The 25,932-nt window shown below is 42.4% G+C and overlaps 1 protein-coding gene across 1 annotated transcript in view; it reads right to left on the bottom strand.

Annotated features, from left to right (window-relative positions):
• The window catches only part of DYNC2H1 (dynein cytoplasmic 2 heavy chain 1), a 182,940-nt gene that overhangs the window by 38,070 nt on the left and 118,938 nt on the right, over nt 1–25,932 (bottom strand). Inside the window, 8 exon segments of the mRNA XM_048493723.1 lie at nt 14,415–14,519; nt 16,468–16,679; nt 17,540–17,615; nt 18,710–18,865; nt 18,954–19,064; nt 21,122–21,247; nt 22,441–22,601; nt 24,819–24,891. Of these exon segments, the coding sequence (XP_048349680.1) occupies nt 14,415–14,519; nt 16,468–16,679; nt 17,540–17,615; nt 18,710–18,865; nt 18,954–19,064; nt 21,122–21,247; nt 22,441–22,601; nt 24,819–24,891 (1,020 nt within the window).

Genomic DNA, 25,932 nt, shown 5'->3' with positions numbered 1-25,932 from the left:
TCCCTTGCAGAGTAATCCCGAGCGGCCAGCCAGGAGCGAAAGTGGCCTCCGCCCTGCAAGGAAACAGAGGAAATGAGGCCCGAGAAAAATCAGAAGTCGGCCCAATGACTTTCGACGCCTGAAGCCGAAGCCCGGTTGTGAAGCGCCCGCCCTGCAAAAGGAGTAGAGGCCCGGTGGCCCGAAGAGGAAGATCCCAGCGGCTTCAGGCCTGAGCTGGCCGCCAGGCGAGAGTGAAGCTTGCCCGCCCTGCTCCTTGCAGAAGCGAGGTGAAAAATGAAGGACCCAGCGGCTCGGCTCCTGGAGCCATAAGAACAGCTGGCCGGAAAAGAGCGCGCGGGTTCCCGACCCCTGTCCTAGACAGTTGAGGTTTGGAATTTGGGAGGGATTCAGAGGAGTATAATGCCACAGACTCCAAGTTCCAAAGCATCCATTTCCTTCAGGAGAACGATAGATGCCAATCTCCAAATGAGGACTGGAGATCACCCAGAATTACTACTGGTCACTAGATGATAAGAGATCAGTTCCTCTGGAGAAAATGGCTGCTTTGGAGGGTGGAGGCTATGGCATTAACCCCCTGCTAAGGCTGCTTTCTTCTCCAAACCTCACCCTCCTAGGACTGTACCTTCAAATTTCCCAAGCTGGAGTTGGCAACTCCAAGGGGGAACCAATCTCTGCAGCTGGGAGATTTGTTATGAACCTGGGAGAGCCGCGGCTGTGGGGGGCGGGGAGGGGGGCAGGAAGAAGGTAGGAGGCTGGGAGGGCGATAGGAGGCAGAAAGAGAGAATCATGTGCTAGGAGATAGGAATGAAAAGTGTGTCATGATATGTAAAAAAAAGAAAGGTTCACAGAAGGCTCATTTTCTAGTCAGCAGAAGTTTGCCCAACTCAAAGGCAGGAGACAGTCAGTCTAGGGACAAGAAGTGGCTACACTTGACCTTTAACATGATTGGTGAGTTCAACTGTGACTGTGTAGACCAATGAGAGGCTGTTGCCGGGGTGGGGGAGAAGTATCCTTGTTGGATAAGAAGCAAAGCATTGTAATATGCAGAGTTCAGTGACTGAGTTGAGTCTAAGTTCAGTGTGTGTGTTCACTGTGTTCTTGCTGAAGAGTTCTGTATAGTCTTATAGTCTTGTGTAGCATCGACCTGTGTAACCTTGCAACTGCTAAAGTAAAACCTTCCTATGGAAGAACATCTTGCGTGGAGAGTATTCTTTTCCAAAGTGCTAGGAAGCTGCGGAGAGTGCAAGAAGACTACTAGACCTTCTCATCTTACCAGAGTAGCTCCACTTTAAACTCTGCTGATAAAGTTGTGAGGTGGAGGGCAGAAGGGGAAAGTGACTGACTGGAGGAGAGAGTAAGAAAAGGGATGGCAGGACAGAGAAAGAATGAGAGACTGAGGAAAGCAGGGAGAGATGGGAGGAAGCAAAGTTGGAGGGAATGGTATAGCTGTTCCCACAAGTTTCCTGTGGGTTCCTACTTGTTAATACTATTACTGGAATATAAACTATGTCACTAAACTATGTCACCAGTCCGCTATTAATATTTTCAAGTTGCACCTAAGTATGGCTCAGTCTTCCAGGGCTGCCGAGAAGCCACCACAGATCCCCCCAGATATTCTCTCCATTCCTATTCATATCACCCAGACGGAATGAAAAACGTTTTATTTATTTGCTTACTTCATTTCCAGCTTGACTCTCTCTACAGCAGGGACCCAAAGCAGTTTACATAATTCTCCTCTCCTCCACTGTCTCCTCACAACAACCTTGTGTGGTAGTTTAGGCTAAGAGTATGTGACTGGCGCAAGGTCACCCAGCAGGCTTCCACGAAGAAGTGTAGATTCAAAGCTGGGTCCCCCAAATCCTAGTGCAACACTCTACCTGCCATACCACATTGGTTCTCCTGTGAAAACAAATGACTTGACTTGCTTGGCTTCGTGTATCTTTGGGATGCGTTGGGCCCCCAGAATTCTGTCCCACTTTTAATGACCCTGCAGTTCACCACTATGCCAAAACTGTAGGGCAGGTGCCAGGAATCAGCTAATGATTTTCTAACTGTTATGGGAGTAATTACTGCTGCTGGCTCCTCTACAAAGAGGCACCATAGCAATTTTTCAGAGAGGGAAAGGAAAGGAGACACAAGAAAACTTCTGCAAACCAAAGTTTTATGCAAGACGTGCAACACTGAAAGCATCTTCTAGAGTCTTGCGTTTGAAAATGATGTACTAATTAAAAACACTTCACATTTCAGAAACTAATTTCATACTGAGCATTAAATCTGTTTTATTCGCAGTGTCACTCGCTATCTGTTTATTTACTCGTATCTATTCAACGGTTTTCTTTAAACAAAGCAAACGCTACAACCACGCATTTTATTCCACGATAGATAACATTGCGTTTTGTAAGACTTCCAGAGGAGATTCTTCAAAACTCTTTTCCGGGTCTTTAAAAGTGTAAATCTACACATTTTTTTTATTTTTCTCACATAAAACTACACTGTTATCCTTTTTCTCCCTACACATCATTAGGAAAACAAGGCTTGTACTCTGCTGCCACCTACCAGAATCAGTTACTGTATAATCTCTCTCTCTCACACACGCACATCGTATGAATGCTATTCCTTACACTGCTATGAGTAGTACTTGAATGTATCCCTCTTCCCACATTAATTTCAAAAGACAGCTCGAAGAATACCTACCAGTTCCATATTATTAGTTATGTTATTTATCCTGATTTAACACTAACTAAATAACTCTTGATGTTGCATATCAAAAAGAACGGCTGCTGATGGGGGCTCAGACCAAGGGGATAAACTTCCTGGGCAATGTGGGTGCCTGCTGCTAATAACTGAGGAATGGTTGAGTTCAGGGACTGGATCTGACCAAGAGAGCTGTGATTCACGGAAACTTATATGCCAAAAATCTCGTTGGTCTCTCAGGCTGGAACCTAGCTGGTCTACTACAGACCGACAAGGTGACCCTTTGGAACTATCTTTTTAAAAGCTTACGATCGTCATCTGAAAAAACAGTGCACTGAAAGCTTTTTTTTTTTAACAGTCTGAGAATGTAGCAGGATAGAAAAATTTAAAATAGATGTAATGACTAACCAGATAACTTGCTTAACCGGCATGCCCAGGATCCACAGCCTACTCACATCTGGCATTGCTGCTGCTGGCCAGCAGACCCAGGCCAGCAGCAGCAAGAAGACAGAACTGGTGAATGAGAAGTGGTGGAGAGGAGGGCAGGTGCTGTCTAGGCCCTAGGCGTGGCCGCTGCCCACCTGATGCTATCGTCTTTTCATTGCTGCCAGCAGGGCTTTGCCGGTGGTCATAGATCAGTTAGTGGGTTCCAGGCAATGACCTGCCACCTGCTTGACTCTGCTGCTATCTGGCTGCCAGGTAAAAAGCTTTATTAGGGGGCTATTAGGGGGCTATTCAGTGAATTGGCAATCCCTGTTCCCCATGAATGCTGGTTAGCAAGGATTTTAGTGAATTTTAATCCCTGAGTAATAATGAAGAATACAGTGTGCCTAGTGGGGAAACTTATTTACTATATTGGTTTCTCAACCACAGACCCTCCCTGGATACTCAAAACAGTATATATTGAGTTTACTATGCCTTTTATTCAATGTCAGTATTATGTATGTTAGAATGAATAACTGGTTCAAGATAAATCAGGAAGACTTGTGGCAAAATGGGGATCTGAATCCAAGAACTCAACTCTTAACATTTTAATCCTGGGATAACATTGTGTTTGGCTCCTACAGAAATAAGTCTGCAGAATCATAGAATCATACAGTCAGGCAAGACCACAAGAGCCATCAAGTCCAACCTCCTGCCATGCAGGAACAGACAAAGTACTCCCAACAGATGGCCATCCAGCCTCTGTTTAAAAACCTCCAAAGAAGAAGACCCTACATTCATTACTGATCATTGCCCCACCTCTCCGATTTTAGGTGCAGTAGTGTCCTTGCCATATAATCACTAAAGGCCCCATATATAAGAATGGTGAATAATTTTAACAGTCCTGGTGGCTTTTGAGGTAAAATGAAACAGATCCTTATTCAAGAAGCTTGAAAAACAAAATCTGACAGTGGAAGTGGTGGGGGCATGAAGAGAAAAGATAGAAAAGGATCCATGCCAGAAGTCCCATCCCTGTTGGGTACGTTCTCTGTCACCCTCCTCCCTCTGAGAAAGAAAAACCATGGAAAACACATACAAAACGATTCATGGTAACAAGCCATATGACCTGCTTTCACATGAAATTTGGGCTGTGAACAGATTATGAAAGAGGAGCTCAAAGGCAACGTGTGCCCAGAGATCTGTGGTGGCTTTCTACTAGCACTGTGGAAATGCAGTCTTCAAGCTCATGGGATTTACTACTGATGCATATAAAATAGAACGAGTGCCATAATTATTCGAAGAAAAACTCTTTGGGTGGAACATACAAAAAGAAAAACAACTGGGCCACAAGGAAGACTCTGCCAGGGATGGTGCTAGAACACCACTTCTGCTTCTCACTTTTTGTAAAAGCCCATGCTGGGGTCACCATAAAGTCAGCTGTAACTTGACATCATGTACATGCATGCATATATAGCTACCCGTGTATAAGTCGACCCGAATATAAGTCGAGGCACCTAATTTTACCACAAAAAACTGGGAAAACTTATTGACTCGTGTATAAGTTGAGGGTGGGAAATGCAGCAGCCAGCAGCACAGAGCAGGGTGCCGCCGCCATTCCCCCTCTGCCCCAGGGAGAAGGCAGCCGCCACCATTCCCCCTCTGCCCTAGAGAGAAGTCAACCGCCTTCTCCCTGGGGCAGAGGGGGTCCCCTGCTCAGCGCCCACCCCCCACCCCCCACGGCGCCCCCCCACACACACACTTACTTTGGCAAATGGAGCAGGCTTGAGAAGAGACCTGCCTGTTCCCTTCCAGGCTTCAAATGATCTGGTGGGAACTACATTTCCCAGGGTCTCCTGGGAAATGTAGTTCCCACCTCTCAGGCACCGATACTTTTGCCTGTTCGAGAGGGGAACACAGGCAGGTCTCTTCTCAAGCCTGCTCCATTTGCCAAAGTAAGTTGGGGGGTGGATCACTGACTCGCGTATAAGTCAACGGGGGCATTCTTCAACCTAAAAAAGGGCTGAAAAACTTGACTTATACGCGAGTATATACAGTAAGTGTTTTTGAAATTCAGTGTTTTTGAAACTCACCTTTTAAGTGTAGAGAATTAAGCAACATTCATCCATACTTTCAACAAATCTTTTTTTGGCAGTTTAAATCATTTATTTATTTATATGGCCAAGCAGTATGCAATCAGACCAACAATCTGCTAGCATGAGGTAGTAATAAAGATTCCCAACTATAATAATGCCAACCACAATACAAAGGCACTGAACATTATGAGGCCGTAGATTGTCTCAGTAGACTTCTAAAATATGCATTCTAGTCTTGTACATGTACAAATTATAATTTATGGTGGTGATTTGCAAGATGAGATTTTTACTAAGTATCAGAAGTAAAAATGTGCAGGCTTTATACTATGTCAAGGAACTGCATCAGCATATTTTTCAAGGGAATTAGGTCTTAAAAGCTTGAATACAAATCACAGCAGACATGCTAGCTTATGCAATTTTAACTTAAGCAAACTGAGAGTGAACCTTTGTGTCCCGGGGAAATCTGTTCATTCTGCCAGCTGTGAATATGAATATAATCAAATTTCAAAACTATCTGCCATTTGTTCCTTTGAAAAGGGCATGGCCTACATTTTATTAGTAATATAGTTAGTCAGTCAATCTTTATTTGTAGATAACCACAGGTTGCTATAAAGGAAAAAAAAACTCATTGTAAAAAAGAGGGCCATGCGGTACGACCGGTTCAGCACATCCATTTCTATTGCTGCAGTTATGAAAAGTTCAGAGCCACCGGGTTGCTTTGGATGTTATCTTCTCAGTCTATGGGGAGGAAGCAAAATCATGCCTTCCCTTCTCTGCTCACTCAGCATGGCTGTGCAATCTCAAAGGCTTACTGGAAACTGGCATGTGGGCATAACGTTGGAATAAGGATTATGTGCATAACATCCAATATTTGTAGATCTGGACAGATTAATCAAGAACACAGATACAATTAAGGCATCTGGACTCATATGCATTGTGTTGCACCAATGTATCCTCTGATGAAATGTTACAGACACATGTCCTGTGGCTTGGGGAAGGAATGCAGGGTGGAATACCACACACTGACATTCCTTACATGTTTCGGAGGATGATTAGAATAATATTATCCAAACCACAGTCAAAATACCAACAATACATCAAAGGGGAGGAGTGAATTTATTGACATATTTTAAGGAATCTTCATACCAGCACTTAATTTCTGTATTTTTCCCCCCAAGAGCTACTGCAAACAATACCAAGTGAAGTTCTGCACTTTTAGATCTAACATATACCCTGTTAAACAAATGAACTATTCTCCAAGGTTCACACATAGTAGACAGGAATTGACAGAATGAACGACGTCATCCATTGAATATGGGCATCATACATGTAAGTGATGACTGCCATTGAAGTATGATGAAGGAATTGCTTGGAAGAGCAATCTTGTGACAGCTTTCATCAATAAAGGGAACATCGGTCCTTGAAAGCATCTTTGCTGAATGCGATTAAGTCTGAACAGATGGGATCATTTAGATACAGACAAGGTATCTGAATGGTTCTCTGACATAAACGGGAATATATATTACAGATTCTATCTTTAAACACTTTCTTAGTTCTTTCACGATCAACAGTTGTCAGACAGTAGCAGACAGACAGTAGTAAAATGTTAGTGCAATATACTCTTTGCACATATTAGCTAATGACTGTTTGGCTATCTGCTTTTCTCCCCCTTTAGCTTCTGTAGATTCAGCCAACAGAGGTTGATTCAACCTTTCCAGAGGATAGGCATATTTCTGCTCAGAGTATCAGAGTATCCAGGTGGTAACTCTAAGGGACATATTCTTAATTCTAAATATTTTACACACTGTTTTGGGACATAAATGCTCTCACTATGATGTTCTTGTCCTCAAATTCTAGGTAATATTAAATGGATACATCTGAAGAATGTCACAAAGATTACTTAAGACAATACACTATGGGAAACGTTTGCTCTGAAGAATGCTTTCCTTTCTAGCAACTACAGCTTTCAGCTAGTAACAGCATTTGTGATGCAGTAAAGTTTCAGGGATCCCATGACTCTGCAGTATGCGGCATTGTGCTGCAGCACATCTCTGTGTTTTGCATCAAAGAAAGCTCGTGCTGCTCCAATACTAGCTTTCCACATGGGAAATGTACACAAACGCTATCAAAACAGCAACAAAGATATTGAGGTGGGAAAAAAATAACGCAAGATGAGAGAGTCGGTGCAAAGCAACCATATCAAGGATAGTCAGGGCCCTTTCTTTCCACTTAGAAAACCCCTTTAGAATCAAATGTTTATAAATCAGCAATTTTGTATCAATAGCAATCCCTATAGCTGTCACAACCTCTTATAAACACATAATCCGAGTCTGAGAGGATGCCAGGGACCGGAGTGGAGGTCCTGAAAAAGGAAGGACCTTTTTTTTTAAACAGCTTCTAGTACATCTCGGAAAGGTGATCATGTATCACATCAGGAAAGCAGCGGTGAGCAGGACTTGTAATAATTCAGAGATTAAAACTGCAACCTGTTAAATGAGTGGATCGAGCATACCGAAGGTTGTCACTGCAGCTCCCTTCATGAAAAATGTTAATTACTATGATCAACGGATTGTTAAGTAACTGAGCCCCCAAAAGATGCTTGAGATATCTGTAAACAGAGTGCCCTTTATACACAGTAGACACAAAATATTTTCATCTTCTCTGCTCTCTTTGTGTCGTGTTTATCCATTTTTTATCATGTTTACCGTTTGCGAAACTCTACTAACCCAACGCCTGTTTCACTACCTTTGAATCTATATGAAACTTTAATCCTAGACCCAATGAAGTTCACAGTTAATTAGCAGCCCACTGTCTCCTTTTGCTAGTTTTAACGTATCCAAGTGACTGTATGGCTGCTGTTTTATAATCCAAAATTCCTTTAATGATTTTACTTATGCTTTGTAAAAAATTGTAACTAATTGGGAAGACGTATTTATTTAGTTGAGGCATATTTTCCTTAATTTATTTTATTCTAGGCCACCCTCATCCATATGGACTCAGGGTGGCTTACAACAATCCATGTAATAAACATTAAAGGAAGCAACAATAAAAAATCTGACCACATCCCAACACCATTCAAATGAGCCCAAGAGGTGGGACATTCTCAAACCTGGCTGTTAACCAGACCCACACATCATTCAGAGAAAGGGGAAAGGGAGAGGGAAAGTAAAAAGAAAAAAGGGGAAGGGAAGAGACTGGGGAAAGGAAGGAGAGAAAAAAGGGAAAGGGGTGGCGTAGAGACCAGAAAGGTAGAAACCACTGCAGCCCTCAAACATAAGCCTGGTGAAACAGCTCCGTCTTACCGGCTCAGTGAAATTTCAATAAGTTTTGCAGAGCCCAGGCCTCACTTCCACCAGGCTGGAGCCAGAGCCAAGAAAGCTCTGGCCCTAGCTGAGGACAGCCAGATCACTTTTGGGGGAGGGACCAGTGGTGGGATTCAGCAGGTTCGCACCACTTCGGCACAACCGGTTGTTAAAATTGTGCTTGTAAAAAACCAGTTGTTAAACTATTTGAATCCCACCAGCGGAACTGGTTGTTAAATTATTTGAATTCCACCACTGGGAGGGACCACCAGTAGGTTGGCACTAGCTGAGTGAAGGGCTCTTTGGGGAATGCATGCCTGATTGAACTGCCTCACAGTGAGTAAGGGCACAACCGTGAGTAAAAGAAGAGGAAAAGTTTGTATTTATACCCCACTTTTCTCTCCTGTAAGACTCAAGATGGCTTACCCTTCCTCTCCCCACAACAGACACCTTGTGAGGTAGGTGGAACTCAGAGAGTTCCCAAGAACTGTGACTACCCCAAGGAGGAATGTAGGAGTGCGCAAACACATCTGGTTTGCCAAATAAGTCTCTGCCACTCGGGTGGAAAAGCGGGGAATCTAACCCAGTTCTCCAGATTAGAATCCACCAGCTCTTAACCACTACAACACGCTGGTACAGCACGTGGAGGAACTTTGGACTAAAGTCATTAAGTGTATTAATGGTCAACGTCAGCCTTTAGAATTGATTCTGGACACACAAGGGAAGAAAGCCACAATGAACAGCTGGAGCTAGATTCAAGCCCAGTAGTACCTTAGAGACCAACAAGATTTTCAGAGTATAGATTTTCAAGAGACAAAGCTCCCTTCAACAGTTTAGATTGCTATGCTTGAGGTTTCAAGGTTGTCTCCAAACGCAGCCTTAAATAACAATAATATTCAAAAACAAAAGCAAATAGCTATTCCATGCAAGGTAAATCATTGGAATCAGCCATCTCTGAGGCCCTGTAGTTGTGTGATCTGAACTCAGTATGTATTGTTTCTTTGTAGATCCATTCTGTACTACTTTGATAACGGAAGTTATGCAGTATAAGTATAGTGAGCCGAGAAATCATTCAAGCAGAGCAGTTCTTGAGGAATGTTACCACACAAGAACTGGCAATAACCAAAGAGGTACGGTACTCCAATAGTGGCATACCACCTCCCAAGTAACTTCTTTACTTTTACTACCTTACCACCATACAATGGAGTTACACCACAAAGGTAACAGAGACCAGGCCATCAACATCTTCAAGAATCCCTGATTAATGCATTGTTGAAGGCTTTCATGGCCAGATTCAGCTGGTTATTTAACAAGCCCTATCTGAAATCCTTATAGAAATATTTGCATATTCACTCAAATGTTTGTAGCAGCAAAGATACTGTGCTGGCTTACATTGGCTTAAACAAAACTAGTCAAAGGATACTTCCATATACTCCAGCATTCCAGAGACGATATCAGGAATATGTAACCATAGTTTCCGTAACAAAGACCTCCCCTGGAACCCTGTTTTCCCTCCCCCATTATAAACTGATTAAGGTAACTGTGCAAAAGGCTGCCCTCCACAGCTTTTGCAAACTGATTCAAGGTGTACTTAAAAAGTAAAACTGAAAAAGTAAAATCTACAGTTCAAATCACAGTTCATCAGTTTCAGACTGTACACTGTGTGGCACCTAGGTGATTACACTTGTCTTTATAGGTCTGTGTACTTGAGACGAGATGCTATCATCCACATTTTAGAGATCAGAAGTCAGAGGCTCTCAGAAGCGAGGTTATCCCTAAAGCATAACAATGCTAGCAATTCAGATAATAAAAGCTCAACAAGGTATTCTCAAGTGGCAAAAAAGATGAACAAAATAGTAATTTTCCAGGCTCAAGGACCAGAAAATCAGGTTTGTTCCTAATAAATAATGATCACCATTTTTTTTATTTCTCAAGAATAATTTAAAATCAATTTTCCTATTATGTATGAGCTAGTACCTTTGATAATTTTAAGTGGCTTTTATTCCCCTTTTCTTGTTCTTCCGTAATGCTCTAAAAAAGAAGCCAACTCTTCCTTTTCCAAAGTCATTTGATCAGTTCTTTTAAGGAACATGAGAACATAAGTCCATCTAGTCCAGCACTCTGCTACTCGCAGTGGCCCACCAGGTGCCTTTGGGAGCTCACATGCAGGATGTGAAAGCAATGGCCTTCTGCTGCTGCTGCTCCTGAGCACCTGGTCTGCTAAGGCATTTGCAATCTCAGATCAAGGAGGATCAAGATTTGTAGCCATTGATCGACTTATCCTCCATAAATCTGTCCAAGCCCCTTTTAAAGCTATTCAGGTTAGTGGCCATCATCACCTCCTGTGGCAGCATATTCCAAACACCAATCACACGTTGCGTAAAGAAGTATTTCCTTTTATTAGTCCTAATTCTTCCCCCCAGCATTTTCAATGAATGCCCCTTGATTCTAGTATTGTGAGAAAGAGAAAAAAATTTATCTCTGTCAACATTTTCTATCCCGTTTATAATTTTATAGACTGCAATCATATCCCCCCTCAGACATCACCTCTCCAAACTAAAGAGTCCCAAACGCTGCAGCCTCTCCTCATAAGAAAGGTGCTCCAATCCTTCAATCATCGTTGTTGCCCTTCTCTGCCCATTTTCTATCTCTTCGATATCCTTTTTGAGATGTGGCGACCAGAACTGAACACAGTACTCCAAGTGCAGTCGCACCACTGCTTTATATAAGGGCATGACAATCTTTGCAGTTTTATTATCAACTCCTTTCCTAATTATCCCCAGCATAGAGTTTGCCTTTTTCACAGCTGCCATTCATTGAGTTGACATTCCCATGGAACTATCAACTAAGACGCCCAAATCCCTTTCCTGGTCTGTGACTGATAGCACTGACCCTTGTAGGTGTATGTGAAGTTTGGATTTTTTGCCCCTATGTGCATCACTTTGCATTTTGCTACGTTGAACTGCATTTGCCATTTCTTAGCCCACTCACCTAATTTATCAAGGTCTGCTTGCAGCTCTTCGCAATCCTTTGTGGTTCTCACCACCCTACACAATTTGGTATCATCTGCAAACTTGGCCACCACGCTACCCACCCCTACTTCTAGGTCATTTATGAATAGGTTAAAGAGCACTGGTCCCAAAACGGATCCCTGGGGGACACCACTCCCTACATCTCTCCATTGTGAGAACTTCCCATTTATACCCACCCTTTGTTTCCTGTTCCTCAACCAGTTTTTAATCCATAGGAGGACTTCCCCTCTTATTCCTTCATTGCTGAGTTTTCTCAACTGTCTCTGGTGAGGAACTTTGTCAAAAGCCTTTTGGAAATCCAAGTAGACAATGTCCACTGGTTCCGCCTTATCCACATGCCTGTTTACACCCTCAAAGAACTCTAGTAAGTTTGTAAGATAGGACTTGCCTCTGCAAAAGCCATGCTGACTCTTTCTCAGCAGGTCTTGCTTTTCTACACATTTAATAATTTTATCTTTAATGATAGATTCTACTATTTTAATCTCTGGATTAAATCAACCTACAATTACCCTAGGATTTCTCTTCCATGCATCATAAAACATATTCCACAGAACTTCTTTATGAAGGGAAAAATGAATGCACACTTTTCCTTTTTAAACACCTTCACAGTTGGTAGGATGTTAACTGAAAATTCAGTTCAAAAGTCATCTAATCTGGCCTTCCATTTGCTCGGTGATTAACAAATCCATACTGTTTAAAGGTAATGTTTGAATTGACTATTTACTAACAGAACTTTTGACTGATAGAAGTACCTTGACTCATTGAATATTGAAATCCAGTCATTGTAGAAGGGCATTCTTTGAAGATTCTGACAAAGCAGTTCATAATTGCTATTTATTACTTCTCTATCAAGTAAACTGAGTTGAAGTAACTCCTGTGTGATGGTAATTTGGTTTGGGATAAACTTGCTTGGGACATTTAAGATCTAGCTTTAGAAAATATATCTTGGAGTTGGCTTTTCTCACTGCAATCAAGCATTGCAATAAACTAAGATTGATTTCTTTGCATATTAACTTTCTCGCCGGGGCTGTGCCTCAGTGGGTACTTTGTTTTATTTGCCTGTTGATTAATGAGAATTGGTTTGCTGATTTTATTTAGTTTTGTATTTTAATTTTTGATATGAAGCGTTTAACAGGGGTTTGTTTGTTTGTTTATTTTTTACTTCGGATTTATATCCCGCCCTATCCCTGGAGGGCTCTGGGTGGGTCACAACGCAATTCAGACATTACATAAATATTAAAAATATAAATCCACATCTAAAATCAACCAATTAGCATTTAAAATAATTTAAAATAATTTATAATAATGCTAAGATGGTAGTAAAATTTATCGTTCCCACCATCCCTCCTCCCCCTGGAGACCGAAAAGAAGTTATAGTAAGTTCAGACAATCTGGCTGGTTAGGTGGAAAAGGCCTGATGGAACAACCAAGTCTTAAGGGCCTGCGGAATTGACATAGTCCTTGCAGGGCCCTGACAACCCCAGGTAGTAAAAGCCCTGGCTCTCATCGAAGCCAGTCGGGTCAGCGCTGGTTAACCTTAGAAACTATTTAACTTTATATGAGTTGCTACATAATGGGGTCCAGTATCTGAAGCCCTAAAGTTATGAATAAGCAAATCTTCCCTATACTGTAGAACAGAATAATATCTTAGCAAAGTGATTTACCAACAAAAAAAATATGCTGAGCCTCCTTTGCTATCCAACAAACCACTGAAATCATGGGCAGTTGAACAGAGAAAAATGTTACCTCAGCGAAGATGGACATAAAGTCTTGGCAATCTTTAATTGAAATTTGGGGAGCAAACTGCAGCATCACCCTTGGTAAACTGGGGATCTGTCAACATGAATCTCTTCACCACACCAGAAAACCCAAACCTTTCCAAGCCTATAGCACAGTGAATTTTCATGCGCCTACTTCTAGAGTCACATTTATCTTCTTATAGGTCAATGATGGCGAACCTTTTCGAGACCGAGTGCCCAAATTGCAACCCAAAACCCACTTATTCATCGCAAAGTGCCAACACGGCAATTTAACCTGAATACTGAGGTTTTAGTTTAGAAAAAACGGTTGGCTCCGAGGTGTGCGTTACTCAGGAGTACGCTTGGTGGTAGTCAGTGGCTTCGCTTTGAAGCAACCGTGCAACTCTTCCAACGGGTGAATCATGACCCTAGGAGGTTTACTCAGAAGCAAGCCTCGTTGCCAGCAACCGAGCTTACTCCCAGGTAAAGGATCGCGCTTTAGTTCTTTGCATGAAAATCAGTGGGGTTTAACAGCGCTTAACAGCGTTACCTACACTGCTTCCCCAAAACTAGATCTTAGATTTAATGCTAAGAATCGAGCCCAGCGGCCCAGGCCAGCCTAGGTGTGGGGGGGGGGGGGCACTCTGTTTGCACGTGCCCACAGAGAGGGCTCTGAGTGCCACCTCTGGCACCCGTGCCATAGGTTCGCCACCACTGTTATAGGTGATGGTGTTTTGATATTTACAGACCTTATCTACTCAGAAACAACCTAAACCTCTCTCACAGGTGTAGTAGCAGCACAGTTTAGATAATATAGGCTCACACAACCCTTCCACAACTGTCACCATCTCTTTTGTTTGAATTTCACTACCTTCCACTTGTTATCCTGCCCTAATGAATATTGTTCGGTCTCTACCTGAGAGGGAATGAACAGCAAACCTTTACATTGACAGTTTTCATCTACACAATCAAATCTGTTTTTGTAAATATTATTTTTTTAAAAAACAAAGAATAAAGTGAAATGAAATGAAAATGAGGAAAGTAGATGTAGTCCATTCAGGAAGTAACCATTCAAATTCTAATAACATTCTAATTCACAATCGATAAAAAGAAACAAAAATAAAAACTTACCAGGGAACTAATCATTCGTTGAGATGACCGTGCAATGTTGGCAGGCAGGCCAAAGAAATCAGGTTTATCATCTTCTGGAAGGTGTTCAATAACTTGACGGTAGTCCTGCACAGAAAAGAATGATTACAGTATATACTTGTGTATAAGTCGACCCGCATATAAGTCGAGGCACCTAATTTTACCACAAAAATCTGGGAAAACTTATTGACTCGTGTATAAGCCGAGGGTGGGAAATGCGGCAGCTACTGGTAAATTTCAAAAATAAAAATAGATACCAATGAAATTACATTAATTGAGGCATCAGTAGGTTAAATGTTTTTGAATATTTATTTCAAAGAGAAACAGTAAACTAAGGCCGTTTCCGCACGGCCTGTTTATGGTGCCCTGGGAACGGTAAAAACGCCGTTCCCAGGGAGCCATTCGCACAGGCGGCGCTGCTGCGACCTGGCGTCGCTCCCCCTCCCCCAGGGAGGGTTGTTTTTCCCTCAACAGCGTGTTCCCAGCGGCGCGGTGCAAACAGCACCGCCGGGAACACGCTGTTTCCCTTCCCCGTTAGACTCACCTTGTCCCCGTCGTCGGCCTGCTGGTCGTTGAAGCCCCGCCCACGCTGTCCTCCGACTCCTGGAGGTCGGAGGGCAGCGTGGTAGCTTGAAAGCCGTACAGCAGGCGCACAGCCCGAGGACAAGGTGAGTCGAGCGGGGAGAAGAGCTCGCTCCATGCGGAGCCGCCTGCCGTCTGCCGGCCTCTCCAGAGGCTGTCCGCATGCTTGCATGCGAACGGCCTCCGCCTCCACGCCGGCAGAATTCTTGCCGGCGTGGAGGCGCCTGGGGGGCTGTGCAGAAATGGCCTAGCTCTGTAAATGGAAAAGAGGGTCAACAAAAACAATATGGTACCAACAATAACTTCAAAAGTTCAAAAACCTTAGCTTTTTTGTAAGGAAGGGTTTTAAACAATGGATCTTACAATAAAAACTGGAATGAACATGCCTGTTCACTGTGACTCAAAACTACCCTGCTTTTTTAAAGAATAGTTCATTATTTTTAGTGTACATACTTTAAAAATTGCACATGACAGGTATCATTTTAGAAGGGACATTCACACAACCTGTCAGGGGGATGAGAGCACCCACTTTGGGGATCCATAACTTTGGACCCCCTGAACCAAACATCACCAAACCTGGCTGGTATCAGCAAGAGATTATCCTGATGATACCACCCAAGTTTAGTGAAGTTTGGTTCAAGGCTCAAAATGTAGCCCCATCTACTATTAGCTTTGGGGGTCCATAACTTTGGACCCCCTGATCCGACTTATATGCATACACTTATATGCGGGTTGACTTATACATGAGTATATATGGTAATTAGAAGTCTTAGCAAACTAAATTCTAATATACCTGTAATGAAATAATTTTGAATAAGCCCTGAGAAACTGACTTTTAATAAATCTCAAGTTACCTTGAATCAAAATAACCTTTTATCTTGAAATTGGAAAATAATTTGAAGCTAGGAGAACAATTAGAAGTCTTAATAATAAGATAACTAACAGTAAAACAGCCAGAACGGCAACTCTATGCACACTTATTTGGAAGTAGGCCTTACCAAGTTCAGTGATGTTTACTTTTGGTTCAACATACTAGGGGGGACGGCTGAAAATGTTGATAATAGAAATAGTAGGCAACTGTTTGCAGAAAAAATACAGTAGCATTTCTAAGGAAGAATTTCTTGTAAATATTTTTTAGATGAGATAATGCAGCTACTGGACTCTAGTGCTGATCCAAAGAACCATGAGCCTGACAGAAGACTAATTCTCCACAACTGGGCATGAAGATTTGACGGACTCATACAGCATCTCCTGGACTGGCTTATGAGCATCTCTCAGTCCCAATAAAGAGAGAAACTTTGAACAAGACGGCAGGCACAACAAAACGCTGCTGCAACAGCACCAAAGGTGACTTTCAATTAGGCGACAAGAAGCATGATAATCTACCAGTTTAATAAAGTAAAAGAAAATTAATTTTGGCTTGAATGCCTGATAAGAAGGGAAACATCCTCACCAATATATTGCAGGAGTTAGGTAGAGAGATGGAATACGGAAATCTGCTCATCTTCTTCATCCGGAAATTTGAGTCAGCAATGACTCTGGAATTAAAAAACTGCTCCAGGTAGGATCGAAGGACCAGCATATCGAAGTAATTATCTATACGACCTCCATATATAGTATTTTCCAATAAGCCATGCACGAATTCCCACTGAAAATCTTTGGGGCCTGAAAATATTAAATATGAAACTAGTAAAAACATGACACAATGACTAGGGGGTAGATTATTACATTTCATCATTAAAACTATCTTTAATACAGCAAAGCAATATAGTCTCCTGGTGTATAATGGAAGGACCCAGTATTCTTATTTAACAGTGGCTCCATTGTGGAGGCTTAACTTCTTTGGCTTGAGGTGCATCAGCTATTGTCTCCTTTATGTCCAAACAGCTGTGGATACAATCTGGAAACTCTCCTCCACATGTCAAACAAGACTTGAAAAAGGCAGAAACGGAACTTCCTACCTCTTCAGTTATTTCAGTTCCTTTTTAGAGACATCAAAATAAAGACAAGTTGACTTATTCAGGTAAAACAACCAAACTCGCTACACTGAAACTGAGCTATAGATTGCAAATTGTTAAACAGGAGGAGTTTTAAAGTAATTAATGCCTATTCTTACTTACATATTTCTGGGATAAGATCCAGTTTATGAATCTATACTTGGTTATCATAACTGTAGTTTATGAAATGCTTTTGTAAGCACATGTACAGATTTTAATAAGGAATAGTAATTTTTAAAATAAAATTCTAACATACACTTTTTTGTGAATTGTTAATATATACATATTAATGAACTTTTTAATGAACAATCTTAAATATCAGCTGAAGAAGAGGGGTTTTTTTGGTATTTGGATAATATATGATTTTCCTGGATAGACGGTGCCTATGTTTCATTATAGCATTTTGATGTGGCCAGCCACTCTCCGTTACGTGTAGAGTGAAAGTATGTCAAGGTGAAATGATTTATGATTTCAGAAAAGTGGAGTCAGACTGTGAAATCAAGGTTCCTCGAGGACAGGGTGACTCACCATCAAAGAGTCTGTCAATAATGTCGTACCCGGCACGGAGATCAGATAAAGAAAATTCATAAAATTTGGTCCAGCCCTGTAGAAGAAAAAGACATCTGATAAGACGCAAGTCTAAATTAAACAAAGAACCACCTGCCTGCGTTGCTTGATGTCAGTTTCTTAAACCCCCCTCCCCTCAAGCAGCATCAATTATTACATCCCATTCTTTTAAATACAAATAAGGATTTCAGCACTTTCTCAAGCTGGTGGGGCTGAGTGACTGGACTGGGAGTGCGTGGGATAACATCGACAGGGCTGTACTAAACTGATCTCAAATGTTTTAGAAGGGTGTAACTCTGCTCATGAGTGCACTCTAAGCTAGAAGAAGAGAAGAGTTGGATTTATATCCCCCTTTCTCTTTTGTAGGAGACTCAAAGGGGCTTACAATCTCCTTGCCCTTCCCCCCTCACAACAAACACCCTGTGAGGCAGGTGGGGCTGAGAGAGCTCCGAGAAGCTGTGACTAGCCCAAGGTCACCCAACTGGCGTGTGTGGGAGTGCACAGGCTAATCTGATTTCCCAGATAAGCCTCCACAGCTCAAGCGGCAGAGCAGGGAATCAAACCCGGTTCCTCCAGATTAGAGTACACCCGCTCTTAACCATTATGCCACTGCTGTTCCCTAGGGGTGCCAACTTCCAGATGGGGCCTCCCAAAATTACAGCTGCTCTCCAAAATATAGAGATCGCTCCTCCTAGAGAAAATGGCTGCTGTGAAGGGTGGGCTCAGTGGCATTATAGCCTGCTAAAGTCCGTGCTTTCATTAAATCCTGCCCTCCTCAGTCACCAAGCCCAAATCTTCAGGAATTTCCCAACCTGGAGTTGGCAACCCAACTGTGAGTTCTAGAAAAACATGCTTCAGGGAGGAGAAAACACAGCTGGTCCTACACAGCGTAAACAATTCCTGATTTAACCAGGAGTTAAGTTGGGCTTCTCTCAACACAATTCTGCACAGGGCTGCAGACTTAGTAATTCAGTCCAGGAATTTAAGGGCAGTTCTTTACAATAAGGAAAAATGATTGGTGGGATTTATTTCAACAGATGCCTGGAAGAGAATAAATACAAAATGCAAAACAGTAATAAATACATGAAATGCAAAAGCAGAAAAACACTGGCAAGGAATATTCTTCCTGACCTGAGGGATATAATTCCTTCTTTCTTGACACGCAGCATGAAACCAAGCCAGGCTGAAGAGAGCATGGGCGCGAGAGACGTTGCCCTTTTTGCTCATTTGCTCTGGAGTCCAAGATTCATATGTCCGCATTAAGTTCTTTTTCAGGCCAGGAGGTGCCTGTAAGAGAAGAGAATATGGGTGTCTTGGTGTAAGAATATTATGTACCATTTTAATTCACCACTTCATTACATTTCAGTGATCTTACCTCGTACGTTATCTTCAGACTTGACTGCAGCAAAATGGGGGAAAACTTGGGGTGGACTTCGGCAGTCAGCCAAAGACGAAAACTGGGTTGAGGCTGAAGGTTGTTCAATTCCTATGGAGCAAAAATACATTATTTCATATTTATGTTGCTGCCGTAGAAAGGTAAAAATGCAAAGTAGTACAAGAATGTTGATGCCATACTCTTAACCCTGAAAACCCTGGGAAACAATAACTATGTTAAGCAATGGCGGAGTGGTGAAGAGCAGGTGCATTCTAATCTGGAGGAACTGGGTTTGATTCCCCGCTCTGCCGCCTGAGCTGTGGAGGCTTATCTGGGGAATTCAGATTAGCCTGTGTACTCCCACACACGCCAGCTGGGTGACCTTGGGATAGTCACAGCTTTTTGGAGCTCTCTCAGCCCCACCAACCTCACAGGGTGTTTGTTGTGAGGGGGGAAGGGCAAGGAGATTGTAAGCCCCTTTGAGTCTCCTACAAGAGAGAATGTCATGGTTCTCTCAGAACTGTCTCAGCCCCACCTACCTTGCAAGGCATCTGATGTGGGGAGAGGAAGGGAAGGAGTTTGTAAGTCACTTTGAGACTCCTTACAGCTGAGGAGAACAGGGTATAAACCCAAATTCTTCGCTTCCCTTCTAATCAGTGAAGGTGTGGCTTGATTTTCCCTCAGTCCAGAGTGTCTGTGTCATTCTTCTCTCCCTCTCTTTCAGGCATGTATCTGATCCGCATATAATTAAGCTGTCATTGTTCTATGTGCTGAACAGGGGAAAACTAAGCATCTGCTGCCCTCCTTCATTCCCTGTAAAAGGATGTGAAGGGTTGAGCCAGGCACACAAACTCTTCATTCTAAGGAAGTGCTCCAACTCCTCAGTTTGCCATGTGAGGGGAAAGGGGAAGTCAGGTTCCCCCTAGTCTCCTGGCTCTGCCTGACAAACCAAATAATGAATGAGAGCTGCCAGAGCAACTCAATTGGCTGAAGATTCCAGATGCCATGCCATTCACACACTCCAGAAGGTTGTGGGTGGGAAATGATTCATCTTGCTTAGTAGGTGTTTTGACATAGGAGCTTTGACAGATGGGAGAGCTAGAGAGCACACCAGTAGTTGAAAAGCAGCTAATTGATAATATGGTATCTTTCTGGTGGTAGTTTAATGCCTCCAGAATTGCGCAACTATTATATTTTTCATCACAACTAGAAACTATAACCTGCAAACTTGCTGTTGAAATACCTAAAACAATTTGTTCCTTGTGTTTCAGCATATATATTTTATGTTTCCTATGAGCAGCAGTGGCGTAGTGGTTAAGAGCAGGTGCATTCTAATCTGGAGGAACCAGGTTTGATTCGCCGCTCTGCCACCTGAGCTGTGGAGGCTTATCTGGGGAATTCAGATTAGCCTGGGCACTCCCACACACGCCAGCTGGGTGACCTTGGGCTAGTCACAGCTTTTCAGAGCTCTCTCAGCCCCACCCACCTCACAGGGTGTTTGTTATGAGTGGGGAAGGGCAAGGAGATTGTAAGCCCCTTTGAGTCTCCTACAGGAGAGAAAGGGGGAATATAAATCCAAACTCTTCTTCTTCCAAATTCTATATGACTATGATGTTGAAATTTATATTTGGCACCCAAGACCACTGCGGCATTTCCCTTACTTCCTCCATTACATATATACTTACAGAAGAACAATACAGGAAAAGTGTAACTTTATATGACACATGAAAATAAGGCACACCCATTTTCGATAGCCTTCCCTTGCAGCAGCTGCACAAAACTAGTGGTAACTTGCCCACATGAAAATGTTGATGCTCTTTTAGAGGAAGATCAGCATATTTGGTTGTGGCAGCTTGTCACATAAATATGCCGGGGAAGAGTTATCAACAGTGATGCAGTCCCTGCCAGTAGGGATACATTTATTGCCAAAAATGGTTGAGTCTGAGGCTTTAAAAAAAAAAAGAGCCTGTATAAATGGTGAGTCATAAGAATAATTAGACAAAAGTGCTTCTGTAATATCATTTCATTTAATTTGTATAAAACCAAAGCTGGCGATGCTAAGTAGAGTTCATGCCCAGTTACTTTTTTGGCAGCGCTCACTTACGTTTCCTGCCTCAGTACTTTCCTTGGAACGAAGCCTAAAGTCCTCTGAATTATGCATCATTTACCTTTTCTAGAACAGGAAGCCATGACACCACAAGATGCAAGTTCTTCAAACAAAGCCATTCTCCATTTCGGGCACACTCTTTGACAGTCTGAATAGCTAGGTCAGCTTGGCCCTGGCCCATGGCAACCTATGACACACAAGAAATTTTTGAAATGTACTATGGGAAAATAAGTTCCTTTTGAATCTTACAGATTCACTCAGATACGGACTAAAAAAAATATGATACTGCAAAAAAAAAATGCAGACGGCACAAAAGGCCACTTGATTAGAATTTGACCTTTATATGGGAATCATTCTGGATTGTAGGAACCATAGTTAATGGAGATCAGATACCAGCTACACTTATACTAAATGAGATATCTAAAGGATGATCAGTCATAAATATATTAAGAAAAGATATCATATTCATGTGTGCTTTTCATAGTTAACACAATTAGGGGTGAGCAGATAGAATGAAACAATGGATGTTCCTCATGTTACGCAACAGTTGATGTATCTCAGTGATACAATTCAGAAGCTGCTGGGGTTAGGGGTGTCTCATGTTACTTCCAATATAGCTACTCTTCACAAGTTGATTTTCATCATGCTAGTTTCATATGACTGTTTCACTGGAATGTTTTCTGATAGCTACCGGGCTGACTCAGACAAAGTACAGTGGAACCTCAGTTTTCGTTGGTGAACTGATGAAATCGATGAAAGAATCGATGAAAACCGAAACCGATGAAAACCGAGGCAAACTTTTCCATAGGAATCAATGTAAATCCAATTAATCAGTTCTAGGCACTCCAAAAAACATACCAAAACCACATTTTTTGGTGAATAAACTTAGTGTTTAATGCTGAAAATAGTAACAAACAATAACACTAGGACCAGCTTCAGAGCCAGTGGACCAATGTCGCAGCAGAAAGCTGTCCAAAGAGGTCTGTTTCTGATGCCTCTTTAAGATTTGTCTGAAATGGGGCGAGACATTGTCATTAAACAAGTTGCAGACACAGCCTGCAATAGCATTGTCCGGGTGATTTTTCTCCACCAACCCCTGCACCTTACTGCAAATCGATGAAAACCGAGGCAAATCGATGAAAACCGAGACAAATTTTTCACTGAAAAAAGTCGATGAAAACCAAAATAGATGAAAACCGAGGTTCCACTGTATATGGAGACAATGGTTCCCCAGGAATAATGAACGAACAAATATGAGCTGCAGCCATCATGCTTTGCCCTTGTCCAAAATGCATTAAGTAGAGGCAATCCATATGTTCTGCACCAATAGATACCCGGCGTTTGTTGGATTTTTTGGACAGACAAACATGGGAGACTTACCTGATGGTAGCATTCCCCATTTCTTTCACCACTTGCAAGTTCTTGCAATTCCTGAGAAGGATCGGCACCGGGGGAAATAATAATCAGGATGGGTTCAATTTCTAAGGTTTCTTTGTACAGGCGTTTCAAATTCAGTGGTGGAGGTGACAACTCTTTTATCCCTAGAAATGGATGAATATTTGACAATCAATATAACGACACTAAACCTGGTAATACATCTTGGGCAACCACCTCTTCCTACCAACATGCCACAAAGATTTATATACATAAAAAGGATACAAATATTTTAATCAATACGTGAGTAAAAATCTGAGGGCTGAACAAACTAAAGTGTATCAGCTCCTTAAGTTCCCTGAGTTCTTGACTACACTTCAAAAGCAGTATAAATCTTCGGTACATAAAACATCATGGTATATAAAATCATACTGCAAAATCAGACAGTAAACTGTAGCAGGATGGATGCTGTCATAGATAATTGACCTTATATTCTTGCTGATGCAGAAGCTGGTGATAAAAGTGCCTATTCTGGAAACATATTAGTTAAAAGTACCATAATTCAATTGTGCATCTGCACGTAGAAAAAGCAGAGCTGCAAGAGAGATCAATTTCAGAATCTTCGGCACTAAAATCAGTTCATCTCCAATGGTCGAATGATTAAAGGACGGTAAAATGTACACATGTAGCTTATAAACCTCAGCAGCCCCAAGTGTACACTAACCGTGGCAAAAGCTGTCATGAAAGTATTCATGTTCAGCATTATGGGATAAGTGCTAGCACTGCCACACAATTTGCTTGTCAATATTTTATGAAATCAGAGTTTCCTGCGCGGTGCATCTGAACAGCATTGCCAGACTTCCCTGAAAGCACACATAGCTCAAGATGGATTCTTGCGAGTGAACTATGGCATCCTGGAAACTAAATGGTAGAGAGTAAATCAGTGAGAAGGGCAGCCTCTTTTAAATCAACAATGATGTATCAGAATACCAAAGGGGTGGCGGGGGAGGGGGGGGAGCCCTTGAACAAAGACTCACATTAATTTCAAACATCTACACACAGTACGACTAGCCTGAAGCTCTGACTTGTGGGCATGACGGAAGCCTTGCCAGAAAGCAGTTTTGACTGCAGGACTTAGAAGTTCCCTGAGCAGCTGAATGTCAGCACCTCAATAACTGCAATAAAAGGGGTCATCTGCAGGTTTAGCTCTACCTGATAGGGAGCAGAAACCAAAGGGCCAAAAAACAAAGGGGAAAAGCTTGCTGGTCACCGCGCAGTGGCCAAAGATATTTTGAGAAAGCAAAAGCACTTTTTCACCCAGACGCAAGAAGTTAGGAGAAAATGCAAGTCTGCCTGGGATCTCCCAGCACCATTTATATCACTGAATTTTCCACAAGCAGGCAAAAATATGGAAAAATTCTGAAGGACAATCCAGTACTTCTCCCATTTCTTTTAATCTCAGCAAGGTTTGTACGAAAGAGCTTCTCCTAGACTGTCCACTTCTGTTTCAAATCAAATGCTGTTACATTTTTGAAATAAATACAAGAAAGCAGGCATTCTGGACACTTCTGCCCCTTCTCCAATATTAACCGTGCACACATGGAAAAAAAGAGGAATATTTGCATGTTTAGAACTTGAAGGAGTTAACAGAGTTGATAGGAACTAAATGCAAAAGTGCCAATTGAGTGAACACGCACGCAGTAACTGGGGCTCCTTATGTATATGGAGCCCTTTTTTCAAAGCTAAAGCCCTGCTGATCAGCTGTAGCGAAGAAATCAGGTACAGGCCTGAATCCAGCTCCCCATCCCATTCCCCCTTAACCAAAAGTCAGTTTTTAAGACTTTTTTTTAAAAAGAGCTCTATGTGTGCTCCTGGCCCCTGGCTCAAAGAACAAATCTGATATATACAGCCCCATCCAAATCGGAGGCGGCAGGCCATGGCACAGAACTGGTGCCGCTCCCATAGAGGCTTCCCAGCGGTGTGGGGAGACTCACAAAGAAAAAACCGTCCTCGCTGCCGAGAAGTCTCTATGGGCCTCAACGGACTTACACCCCCTTTTTGGTGGCTGAAGTCTGAAGGACATCGGCTTGTTCCCTGGCCTGGCCCTGCTAAGTTGGCTGAAGCGGCAAGGGCCCTGGGATGCTGATGCAGCATCCAGCACAGCATCCCAGCGCTGGGGGGGCGCCACAGCAGCTGCACACTGGCGGAATCATCCCTTCACCAGGGCAAGTGCCCCGGAGAGGGCAAATTCGCCAGTGTGGCCGCACACTGCTCCCATGAGCAGATTTGGCCTGCCCTTTGGTTCGGGTTCGTAGTTCTGCAGGTAATTCCTCATGCAGCTCGAGATGTTACCACGTATCGTATTGGGAAAAGTGTCAACTTACCCAGAGCTTTACACGCAAAAAGAGCCATAGCACTTTGCAATCTGTCTGGCCTGACAGCTTGGACCACGAGCACCTTCAAATAAATATATTCACAACAGACTTTAAATTCTACTACCAGCACCACCAAATGATTAGCGCAAAAAGATTTGAGGAAACATTTAATGGTCATGAGGAAAGAGCTAATGAGAAACATGAGGAAAGATCTAATGGTCTCAACCTGTGAAATGTAAGAACAAAGTTGCACTTACCTGTAACTATTGTTCGTTAAGTAGTCTTCTGTGCAGGCATACATGGGTTTTCTCATGCACAGGCTTGCCACAGAGGAGACATAACAACTTCTGAAAGAAAAGTTTAGGACTCCCCCATCGAGTGGTCTTCTGTCCAGGTGTACAAACTCTCCTTCCAGCCTTGCTGCAGTTGTTCCACATTGTGTTTTGGTGTTTGGTTCATTATTATTATTGTGGCAGCTGGAGGCAAAATGAGGGAGTTCCCCTCCCTCCCGACCATTGGGGCAGGAAGCCTTGTCCCTGGCTGGGGTGGGAGGGGGATGAAGCACTTGGGAGAGTCCTAGACTTTTCTTTCAGAAGTTGGCAAGTCTCCTTCGTGGCAGGCCTGCGCAGGTGCAGACCCATGTGGGCCACAATGAAGAACATGGAGCTACCAACTGACTGTGCTTGTTTAAATTATTACTATTATTGTTGTTGTTGTTGTTGTTATGATTATTATTACTGAGATTTCTGCAAGTTTTTATAAAAAAACAACAACAACCAACAACAACAAACCCTGGCATACCTGAATTCTGATTAACTCCTTATATCAAACCGTTTGAGTAAATCTCAAACCTAGTTTCATTATATAGATCGCTGAAGGCAGTCTTTAAACAAACAATGTCTTTAAATAAAATGAACACATTATATTCTTTTAAAAAAACCCAAGCACTGTGTCTGAATTAAAAAGGTACATAAATTATTTAAATAGTGCCATCAACACTGAGAGCCCTTTTCGCAGGAGACAGCTCAAATTAAGATCTGATTAAATTGGGCAGTTTTTAAGCCACAAACAGCGTCGAATGAATTGCCCTGCCATCCTAGGCAGAGTTACATTCTTACAAATC

Source organism: Sphaerodactylus townsendi, linkage group LG04 (genome assembly GCF_021028975.2).
Source record: "Sphaerodactylus townsendi isolate TG3544 linkage group LG04, MPM_Stown_v2.3, whole genome shotgun sequence".
Lineage (NCBI taxonomy): Eukaryota > Metazoa > Chordata > Lepidosauria > Squamata > Sphaerodactylidae > Sphaerodactylus > Sphaerodactylus townsendi.
The sequence above is the reverse complement of the archived record's forward strand: the minus strand, read 5'-3'. Positions and strand labels throughout refer to the sequence as shown.